The 12,291-nt window shown below is 39.2% G+C and overlaps 1 protein-coding gene across 1 annotated transcript in view; it reads left to right on the top strand.

Annotated features, from left to right (window-relative positions):
• PRMT8 (protein arginine methyltransferase 8) overlaps nt 1-12,291 on the top strand; it is a 653,278-nt gene that overhangs the window by 389,230 nt on the left and 251,757 nt on the right. Inside the window, 1 exon segment of the mRNA XM_044087574.1 lies at nt 5,239-5,302. Coding sequence (XP_043943509.1) covers nt 5,239-5,302 — 64 coding nt within the window.

Below are 12,291 nucleotides of genomic sequence, written 5' to 3'. Positions count from 1 at the left end.
ATAAAGCTATATTTAGGCAGATGAAATATGGTGCATGTAGTCTGATGAGTTCCATTCAAGGGATTTTACTGTTACACTACCAAAGCAGATGGCATTGGTGAGGCCTCATATTATATAGGTTCATAGGTAGGTACTAGGCTATCTGCCAGAAGGCATTTATAAGCTTAGCCAGAATGTTTTGGCTTTCGCCGCCCCCTTAGATTAGTTCCCTGTGCCTTTGTCCAGCAGAGCCACTGAAATGATCCCCGGGTAAACTTTCTGTTTCCCATCCACTCGTCAAGGTTTCTCTTGAAGAGCGTTAGTGAGGAGCTCTGCCTAATGTACATTGGAATCTTGTTCCAAAGCATGGGAAGTCTCTGGGACAGGAATCTAAGCCTCCAGCACATCCTATTTATTGTTGTGGTGAGGTTTAGATCCCTAGAGAGTGTGGCACGAGGGGATATGGTTTTCTTTAGGTGGAACATGTCCATCAATTCTGAGTTGGACATGACCTTGTATGTCAGGCAGAGATCATCTCTGAGTAGGCGGTATGCAACCGATTGCAGCTGGAGTTTCTTCACTCGAGCTGCATAGGGCATCTGTTTGAGGCCAGTGATTCTCTTGGTGAGGTACTTCTGTGGTCTTTCCAGCTGTTACAGGTGTCTTGTAAGGTACATCCCAAATGGGGTGTTGTACTCTAAGATGGGTCTGATGAGTGATGAGTAGAGGGGCACAATGACCTCTTTTGATCTGGATGCAAACCCTTTTGTGATTAGGTGGGTCACATAGAAGGATTTTCTAACCACTTTGGCAATGTGATTATCAAAGGAGAGATTCCTATCTACCTGGGTCCTCAGATCCCTTATTACGTCTTCCGCATTTAGGGGACTACCACCTATGTGGTAGTTTGTGGGTACTTTGTTTTTTTCCAAAGGGGGTGACTATGCACTTTTTGGCATTTAGCTTGAGGCCATGATTTTGACACCAGGTATCCATCTCAGTGAGACCCTTTTGGAGGATGTCTGTGGCAGCTGGAGAGTCAATTATTGCCCCTAGTTTGCAGTCACCTGCGAACTTGGTCAGCCATAGTCCTCTTGTGCTTGTCTGTACCTCTGAGAAGTATATGCTGAACATGAGGGGTCCTAGGACTTAGCCCTGGGGAACTTCACTTGTAACTGGTTTAGAGTCGCACTTAGCTCCCGCAACTCTCGCCATGTGGGTTCTGTCCATGAGCCAGTTGGCAACCCATCTTGTGACATAAGAGTTTATGTTTAGGCTGGTGAGCTTGTCTATAATACCAGAATGGGGAATGGCATCAAAGGCCTTTGCGAGGTCTAGGTAGGCTGTGTGTACCACCTTTCCCTCATCTATAGCCTTGGTAACTGTCTCAAATAAGTCCACCAGGTTTAAGAGCATGATCTGCCTTAAAAAAGCCGAACTGGGTAGGATCCAGTGTTTGGAGGTTCCCAATGTCTCTGTTAATGAGTTCCATGATGATGCACTCCATAGCCTTGCAGACCAAGCTAGTCAGGCTTATAGGGTGATAGTTCCCGGGGTCTGTTGTGGCTCCACCTTTGTGAAGTGGAATAACTGTTGCTGTGCACCACTCTATAAGTACATAGCCTGTGGAGAGGCTGAGTTTGAACAGTGTGTTTAGGTGAGGGGTTAGTTCGGCTTTGAGCTCATGTAGGATGCAGCCTGGGACCCCATCCGGTCCCATTGATGCTGTGTTTTTAGCTTTGGAGAGGGCTGTTTTAATCTGACTGTCTGTGATTTCAGGGGCTCAACATTCTTCTGGTATGGTTATGGGCCATTTTGGGGGTGAGAGGGGGTGAAGTTTGATCTGAACCTGTCTGCCAGGACATTGGCGATATCGGTCGGTTCAGTGTATTCTGTGCCATTCTGCACTAACTCCAAGCAGATCTCAGCATTGCCACTTAGATTCTTGACATAGCTAAAGAATGCCTTGAGGTTATCTTTGGAGTCCTTGGCAATTTTTCTTTCGAAGCTAGCCTTGGAAGATTTTATGAGGGATCATATTTTCTTGCTGATACTGATCAGGGATGTCTTCCCTTCTTGGGATTTTGCTTTTTTCTGTAGTAGTTTCCTCCTTCTGTTGTATAGCTTGTTTATGGCAAGGGTCCACCAGACTGGTTTCCTTTTCCTGGAGGAGTGAGTCTTGCTTTTGCTTGGGATAGCACGATCCAGGCATTCTTGTAGGTGCCCATACAATGCATTAGTAAAGGATTTTGTAGCTTGGACAGCGTTATCCTTTAGCATGGGGTCTTTGAAACTTTCCACCTCGGTCTTAAGTAACGTGAAGTTTGCTTTTGAAAAGTTTTTTACGGTGGTTTCCTTAACCAGGGGTGAGGCAGAATGTGGATATCCAGAGTGATTTGTTTATGGTCAGATCTAACCAGCGAGGGATTGACCTCTGGTGTGGAACACTGGTCGCCCATGTTGGTGATGACCAGGTCCAATATGTTGTCACCTCTGGTGGGAGTGTTGACCAGTTGATCCAGGGCATTTGAGTTTATAAATTCTAGGAAATGTCGGGCAAGGGAGTTAGTACTTGAGTAGTTCTTCCAGTTAATGTTTAGGTAACTTAAATCACCGAATATTAGGGTGTTTGGTAGGACCTTTATGTTTCCCAGTGTTTCCAGAAACACGGAATGGAGGTCCTGGGACATGGTGGGTGATCTGTAACAAGCTACAATTTGAAATGAAGTTTTGCCCATTGTTAGTTGCATGTGGATGATCTCTGAAGCATCGTGCTGTGCCACTAACCTGGAGGTGTGGGTATCCTTGATGAATATGGATACGCCCCCGCCTTTTGTATTTAGGTCCGGGTTCTGTGGCCAAAATGTATGGTATGAGTTGTGGCCTGGTAATGCTGGGGTGCTCTCTGGAGCCTTAAACCAGGTTTCTGTTACTGCACATATATCGATTTTCTCCATACTGAGGAGTGCCTTGAGTGCATGCATTTTGAGGTTTAGACTTCTGGCATTGAGTAGGATTACACTCAGTTTTTTGTTACTTGTGCTATTTACTGTGGTGGATTTATGTTTAGAGCCTTGCCTAGAAAAGGCATTATGGGGGTGGCAAGAGCCTTGGCCAGAATTCAAAAGCCTAAGGGTGACAAGTGCAAGCCGTCTATAGCGAAGCAGCGTGGCTTGTCGAGCATGTCATCCCAGGTGGACAGACACTGGATCCCCTTTGAATGACACCAGAAACTTAGCCAATTGTTGAAATTGATAATTTTTTCTTTATACTGTGGTATCATTCTTGGTGAGGGCAGGATGCTACTCAGGGTCAGGGTCATACCGTCCTGGGCTACGTAATCAGAGAGCTCTTCCATGTCTCTTTTTTAATGCACTCCAGGGAGGTATGGCTCAGGTCATTCATACTAACATGGGCAATCACAGAGTCATATTTGTACTTGTTCTGGAGTGACCTGAGTGCTTGTGTTATGTGGTGGATTCTGGCACCAGACAGGCAGCTAACAGTAACCTTCTCCTTGTTATGCTGAATAGTTTTGAAACATGGAGACAGAGCAGGAGATATCAAGAATAGTGAATAGGTACAGAGAAGATTGCCTAAAGTATTGTTATTTATGCGTGATTATCATCTCAGTGTAAAATCTTTGTTTTGGAAGGAACAGTAAGGAAAAATCAAAGGGCATTATATAGACGTATTGTTAGGGCAATTTTATGACTTTAATTTTCCAAAGGAGGCTTGCTGGATACAGAGAAAAACAGCAGAAGCCATTTTTGTATTATGAATCCTCCTACTCTTTCAGACTAATGATTCAGCACCTGACCCGTTTCATTTGGCAGTTGTCAACTAAAACCTGATCTTTTTGGCAATGTTTCCCCTGATCCTTTGGGCTCATTGCTCTAATCCTGTTCCCACCTGATGCACTATGATATACAATATCTCAGCTTCCCAACTTCCCACATATCTAAGGCTATGTGTTTCCCAGGATGTAGCAGACAATTCCAAAATGCCAAAAAGCTGAAAAATGTGAAGCCACAAAGAAGCCACTGAAATACCAGTCCACTTAAGTCTATACATACTAAAAGCATTCAGTATAAAGCCTAAAACAAGACAACAGTACTATGAAAATGACTGCAATCCAGAATAAAGAGTGGCGTGGGATGAGAATCTCACTTCCCCTTCACTGTCCCAGAGTGTAAGCAGCATTGCTTTTTAGCATTTCGTAAAGTAAAAGAGTCATCTCCACATTCAGTATATGGCCATGACAGTGCATGCATTCATACAGTATGGCTAACTGGAATATACAGTCCATGCCAACACAAACAATCCAATACTCCTATACCCTCAGTAACACACTCCATATATGTACTTCCTGTCCTAACACACTGGAAAATCCACACATACATATATCTTTTTGCACAACTGTATACATTATACACACAGTATCTTCTCTTTGCAACTATCAGTTTGAGCAATGTTCTTACTCAGGCATCCAGTTTTGATTATTCTGATTTTGAAAATCTTGCATTTATATACTCTGGTGTCCCCATTGTTACCTCTATTCACTAGGAGCTGGCAGATTAGAAGAGGCAAGAAGTTGGAATCCTTTCCATTCAAGCAGATAATAATAGTTATGCAACTACTCTAAACAATCATTTAGGAAAAAAATCACTTTTCTTATTAACATTCCACAATTATACTTGATTTATATGACAATGTTAACCTTTTCTTCCTCACAGGGATTCTGATTGCAAGCATCTGATGTAAACAGAAGATAGTGGAGACAGTACAAACAACATGGCCATCTGTAGGCCTAATAGTTTGCAGACTATTTACTATAATATATTTTACTCAAAATGGATTTTTTGGTTCATGTTAGCTTAGAAATATAGCCAATTGTTTTTGAAGAGGGAAGATTGCATAAAACACTGTGTGCCTTGTGAATGTCGAAACAAATAATATGTTTTTGAACCACAGAGGAATAAAACCACATTTCCTGATCTGTGATCTGTGATGTAACAGAATTTCAGGCAGCATGGGAATTATGTACAGCAAACCTCCACTAGACACTCTAATTTGCCTTCATTTTAACTTAATAAGATGATTGTCTGGTCTGTGATAGAATTTGGAACCCAGCTGTCATTACCTACATATGATGGCTGGCTCCGTGAATGAATTTTGTAAGCAGATGTAAATTTCTTTGCATTTATTCTGATGAGTCTGACAGAAAAATGTCTTTTTGTGTCTGTATCACTTTTTTAGATCGAATGTTCCAGTATTTCAGATTACTCAGAGAAGATTATCAAGGCAAACCACTTGGACAACAGTAAGGCATATTTCTTAAGACAAATTAAAAGTGACAGAATACTAATACATGGAAAATGTTTTAGTAGTACAATTTCTGTTTAGCTCACAGTTTCAAGTATCCATGCATCATGGCATATTTCAGAAAGTAATCTGTAAAACATTATATTTCTGTGTGATTCAGTACATTTATATCAGCTGCATCATCTCCCACAGAAAACAGACACAAAATGTGAAAGCTCTTGATTGGCTAGAATATACATTTTTTTATTATAAACACTTGAATACATCTGCTAACCTATCTACAGTGCACGCATTGCATATCAGTTGAACTTGCCCAGATTTATTTTCTTGTTTGAAGTATTAGGCAATGTTCTTTAATATTCAAAAAATAAAAAGGATTATCTTAAAAACAGTGAATGAGTTAGCATAATTGTACAAAATAAACAATGGTCTGCAGTATTTGTGCATGTGTACTCACAGTTAAGCCCATTTGATATGTACCATGTGGCACTATTAGATAATGGTTAGGCAGATATAACAGCTACACATTTCTAGGGACTGTAAACCTTTGCATTAAACATACATACTGTATGTGTATATATTTACTGCTCTTAACTTGCAACCCACAGTGTTTTCCTTAACCACTATATGATTCTGTCTCAACTTGAATGTATTCCGTTCCAGGCAAGATGCTTGATAATCTGTGTATGTTAAACATTGCCAGTCATGAAACAGCGTATTTGTGATCAATTAACAGGGCTGTGCCAAGAGCTGCTTCACAAAAAGGCTGCAATGTGTTAAAACCACATCTAAGTGTGCAGGTGAAACAGTTATGTGCTTTAACGTCACAGTTAAGCATGTTTTAACATGCAGATCATTTGTCTTGCTGCATAATCCAGCAGATTTGGTAGCACAGTTGCATTGAACCCCACTGATTACAATGTAAGAATAAGTACACCATAGCACAGGAAGTGCATTGTATAAGTACACCCTAGCAGAGGAAGTGCATTGTAGAAGTACACCAGAGCAGAGGAAATGTATTGTATAAGTGCAGGAAGTTTATTGTATAAGTATACTATAGTGCAGGAAGTATATTGTATAAGTACACCATAATGAATGAAGTGTATTGTACAAGTACACCATAGTGCAGGAAGTGTATTGTATAAGTACACCATAATGCAGGAAGTGTACTGTATAAGTACACCATAATGCAGGAAGTGTACTGTATAAGTACACCATAGTGCAGGAAGTGTATTGTATAAGTACACCATAGTGAATGAAGTGTATTGTATAAGTATACCATAGAGCAGAAAGTATATTGTATAAGTACACCATAGCACGGGAATTGTATTGTATAAGTACACCATAGTGCAGGAAGTGTATTGTATAAGTGCACCATAGCACAGGAAATGTATTGTATATGTACAGCATAGCGCAGGAAGTGTTTTGCATAAGTACACCATAGCACAGAAAGTATATTGTATAAGTACACCATAGCACAGAAGGTGTATTGTATAAGTGCACCATAGCACAGGAAGTAATTCTATAAGTACACTATAATGCAGGAAGTGTACTCTATAAGTACACCATAGTGCAGGAAGTGTATTATATAAGTACGGTTTACTATCAGATGTTCGAAGCGAACTCCATCTACTGCACTTTTGTCAAACACGGAAGTTCGAAAACGGTAATATCGAACACCAAAAGCCAACCTAGGAATGGTTTTAACATGGGTCGAGATAGGTGTTCAGTGTTATTGCCGAACTACAAACCTCTCCCCTATCTCTACACATGTTAAAACCCGTTCCTAGGTTGGCTTTTGGTGTTCGATATTACCGTTTTCGAACTTCCATGTTCGACAAAAGTGCAGTCGAAGTTTGCTTTGAACATCTGATAGTAAACCATAAGTACACCATAGTGAATGAAGTGTATTGTATAAGTATACCATAGAGCAGGAAGTATATTGTATAAGTACACCATAGCATAGGAATTGTATAAGTACACCATAGTGCAGGAAGTGTATTGTATAAGTGCATCATAGCATAGGAATTGTATTGTATATGTACAACATAGCACAGGAAGTGCTTTGTATATGTACACCATAGCATAGGAAGCATATTGTATAAGTACACCATAGCACAGAAGTGTATAGTATAAGTACACCACAACACAGGATGTATATTTTATAAGTACACCATAGGACAGAAGTTTACTGTATAAGTACACCACAGAGCCGGAAGTGTATCATAAAAGTACACCATAGCACAGGAAGTGTATTGTATACATACATCATAGTGCAGGAAGTGCATTGTATAAGTACACCATAGCACAGGAAGTTTATTATACAAGTACACCATAGCACAGGAAGTGTATTGTATAAGTACACCATAGCACAGGAAGTTTATTATATAAGTACACCATAGCACAGGAAGTGTATTGTATACATACATCATAGTGCAGAAAGTGCATTGTATAAGTACACCATAGCACAGGAAGTTTATTATATAAGTACACCATAGCACAGGAAGTGTATTGTATAAGTACACCATAGCACAGGAAGTTTATTATATAAGTACACCATAGCACAGGAAGTGTATTGTATAAGTACACCATAGCACAGGAAGTTTATTATATAAGTACACCATAGCACAGGAAGTGTATTGTATAAGTACACCATAGCACAGGAAGTGTATTATATAAGTACACCATAGCACAGGAAGTATATTGTATACATACATCATAGTGCAGGAAGTGCATTGTATAAGTACACCATAGCACAGGAAGTTTATTATATAAGTACACCATAGCACAGGAAGTGTATTGTATAAGTACACCATAGGACAGGAAGTTTATTATATAAGTACACCATAGCACAGGAAGTGTATTGTATACATACATCATAGTGCAGGAAGTGCATTGTATAAGTACACCATAGCACAGGAAGTTTATTATACAAGTACACCATAGCACAGGAAGTGTATTGTATAAGTACACCATAGCACAGGAAGTTTATTATATAAGTACACCATAGCACAGGAAGTGTATTGTATACATACATCATAGTGCAGGAAGTGCATTGTATAAGTACACCATAGCACAGGAAGTTTATTATATAAGTACACCATAGCACAGGAAGTGTATTGTATAAGTACACCATAGCACAGGAAGTTTATTATATAAGTACACCATATCACAGGAAGTGTATTGTATAAGTACACCATAGCACAGGAAGTTTATTATATAAGTACACCATAGCACAGGAAGTGTATTGTATAAGTACACCATAGCACAGGAAGTGTATTATATAAGTACACCATAGCACAGGAAGTATATTGTATACATACATCATAGTGCAGGAAGTGCATTGTATAAGTACACCATAGCACAGGAAGTTTATTATATAAGTACACCATAGCACAGGAAGTGTATTGTATAAGTACACCATAGGACAGGAAGTTTATTATATAAGTACACCATAGCACAGGAAGTGTATTGTATACATACATCATAGTGCAGGAAGTGCATTGTATAAGTACATCATAGCACAGGAAGTTTATTATATAAGTACACCATAGCACAGGAAGTGTATTGTATAAGTACACCATAGTGCAGGAAGTGTATTGTATAAGTATACCATAACACGAAGTGTATTGTTGTAAAACAGTCAGCTCTTTCAGCACAGAGGACACATGCTGCTGTCAATGCAACTTTCAGTACAGTGGATCTAAATGTATTAAAACTAACAGAGAAATGTCGGCAAAGTTACAAAGTGTGGTCAAATATATTTACTCTCGAGAACTAGTCTAGAAAGCAATAAAGAGACTGAGGGTATAGTAGATATGACATTATACACATAGTCTTTGCTCTTAAAATGTCTCAATATTCTATATGCCCTTCATTGTTTGGTACGGAATATGAATTTCTACATTTTGACAAAGAATTTCTATGTCATGTATGCCTTTTGTCTGTCATGTTGTGAAGCATTACTTTTCCATGTGTAATCCATCAACAATATTATGAATTTAGTCTGAGTAACATTTATTTGACAGCTGATGTTTGACTGCCACAGTCTTTTCTTGAGCTACAGCCAAGGGGGTTTGGTGGTCAAGCTGTTAGAAAATAAGACCCAGTTGTACCGGAGTCACAAGCCTCATGAAAGATCACTGAGGCCTGTGTATTGGAAGGAGTTTGAACAGACAGTCCAGGTATATCACCTGATTTAAAATTAAGTTTGGAGGTGAAAATCTTTGATTTATTCAGCATGTCACCACATTCCAGCCAGAACAGTGTGTATAACATTCTGATGTTGTTTTTCTAACTTGTCTGTAGTATGGAACTGACACTGCATCCCCTAACATTCTTTATTTGATTAAATCAATGCATATTAATAAGGTAAGTGAACTGGTCTGCCACTAACCCTATTCAAACATGAAGTGGATAACAAGGGAAGAATAAATGCAATACATGTTGTGTGGTTAGCATAGTCAATCAAGCAGCATATTTTTGATGACTCGGGAGAAAAACAGAGTTGTTGTGTCTTTCGGCTTTTCCCGGTTAGGGGTCGCCACAGCGGAACTCTGGTCCACTACTGATTGGTAGTTGATTTTTACATGCCGAGTTACCAGCCCTGATGCACAACCTTCAACGAAGGTACGCCCATTCACGCATGTCTCCATGCAGAAGACGCTCTAGCTGAGAATCGAACCGGACAGCATCTTACTGGGAGGCGACAATGCTATCGCAGCACCACCACCTGGAGTAAAATTGAGAAACATAAAAACTCCATGCAGACAGTAACCAGAGATCAAGTCTGAGTACCACACCCTAGAGCTGTGAGGAAAACATTGTCAGAACAAGCAGGTATATAATATTTATGTTGTCATGCCTGCAATAGGTGTGTAAGTGAAAAACAATTGGCTCAGCACTTATTTCCCCCTTTCACAGCCTATTGCTTTAGGTTAAATTTAAGCTAAGAATCAAAACAGCTAGCATGCACCAGGATGAGTCTTTATAAAAATAGAATTTATTATATAGATTAAAACTAATGTCTTTTGGCTTTTCCTTGTTAGGGGTCACCACAGCAGAACTCTGTTCTGCTAATGATTGGCAGTGAATTTTTACAGTGCTAATTTGCCAGCCCAACGCCCAACCTTCAAAGAAGGCACACTCATTCAGGCATGAACCTACTTGCATGTCTTTAAATGCCACTTGACCATGGGGGACATGCAGACTCCATACAGAAGGTGCTCCAGCCGAGAATCGAACCGGAGAGCCTCTTGCTGGGAGGTGTCAATGCTAACCGCTGCACCATCATGGCCTACTTGTTATATTATTGAAAATAAGATAATATAACTAAACGGCTATAATTTAATCAACAGGGCTTACAGTACAGATAAGGCAGGAGAGAAAAATATAACTTAAAATTGTTTCACCTCCATTTTGAGTTAAAAAGGTTATTTTTATGTTCAAATGTTCTGGGTTGGCAGAGTCACTTTTTAAGGATCTTTTGGTTCTTTTTGAGCACTGGAGAAATAGTTATGATTTTGGTGTCCACTATCTGGGGGAATCCATAAGAGCTAATCCACAAGGGTTTTTGGGAAAATATCCTTTTAATCATGGGGCAGAACTTAGCTAGATCTCTTCAAAGGCCAACGTCTTCTACTTTTCTTCAAATAGATCTCTTTTGCCTCTGAATAGACCTTTTTCAGAATTCAGGGGTATCTTAGCAGGTCAAAACAGAGTAAATATCCAAGTAGTTCTGAAGAAAGAAGGCCAAATGACTGGATGACTGAAGTTTCTCTCCAATAATATGTCTCTTGCCAAAAGGAAGGAAACTGCTGTCAATCAATTCCAGCTGTGGTTACCAATACAGAACTCTTTGAGGCTAATACTTTAATGTTTAAGTCTGGGAGCTCTCAGGCTTTTTTTTTCTCTGCCCCAGATTATTGCTCTTTGACAAAAATATGTTTTGAGGAAGGAAGGGACTTGATTTTTTTAGACATTATTATTCTTAGAGCATCTTTTACTTTTATTACCTTTTTTAACTTTTGAAACTTTAATGACACAGAAAATGATTAGTTGAGTTTTCATATACAGCTTTGAAGGGTATTCTATTTGAGTGGTGCCATTTGACCTGCATTCCATTTGTGAGCTGAAAAGAGATGCCACTAAAGCATATGGACAAGAGGTCCTTGTTTCCCCAGCTAGAAAAGCAAGTCTATTAAACTGTGCACCTTTTCATGCACTCTGTTTTTCAGGGTTTTTGTTACATTCTGCCGCATTTTATATGTATATATATATATATATATATATATATATATATATATATATATATATATATATATATATATATATATATATATATATATGTATTAAAAAAATAGGGTCTATATTAGAACACCAAATATTCAAAATATTGAGTGTTCTAATTTCAACCTGATAATATCGAAGAAACAGAAAACCAATTTTTTTCCTAGAGAAAGAATTCAGTTGTCCGTTTCTGTTGCTTCGGTATTTTCAGTGCTCTGGTCGAAAGTTATGGGTCAGGATCAGGTAAGTGTGTGATTGTGTGGACGAGGGCAGGTAAGGTGAGTTAGGGTTAGGGCGCGGGTCAGGATAAGTGTGTGGTTGTGTGGACGTGAGGGTTAGAGCAGGGTAGGTGAGTTAGGGTTAGGTGACTGTGCGATAGTGATGGACCTTAGGGTTAGGGATTGGGTTAAGGTAAGTGGATAGTTAGTGGTGTATGTATAGTTTAGTGTAGGGTTAGGTGTAAGAGTTTAGGTGTATGTTTGTGGATTGCTGTTTGTTTGGTGTGTTTGTGTTGTGTGTATGTGTTTTGGAACAGCAAATTTTTTCCCCAGAGGAAAAAATTAGCTGTTCTGAATATTCGATGTTTTGAATTTTCGATTGATAGGGTTCGATATTAGAACACTCGACATTTTGAATGTTCGGTGTTCTAATATAGACCCAAAAAATATTAGCAAGGTTAATGCATAACAATACTGAAAA

Source organism: Protopterus annectens, chromosome 11.part0 (assembly GCF_019279795.1).
Source record: "Protopterus annectens isolate FY-2018-M chromosome 11.part0, PAN1.0, whole genome shotgun sequence".
NCBI lineage: Eukaryota > Metazoa > Chordata > Ceratodontiformes > Protopteridae > Protopterus > Protopterus annectens.
Note: the sequence above shows the minus strand (reverse complement) of the source record. Positions and strands in the feature narration are given on the sequence as shown.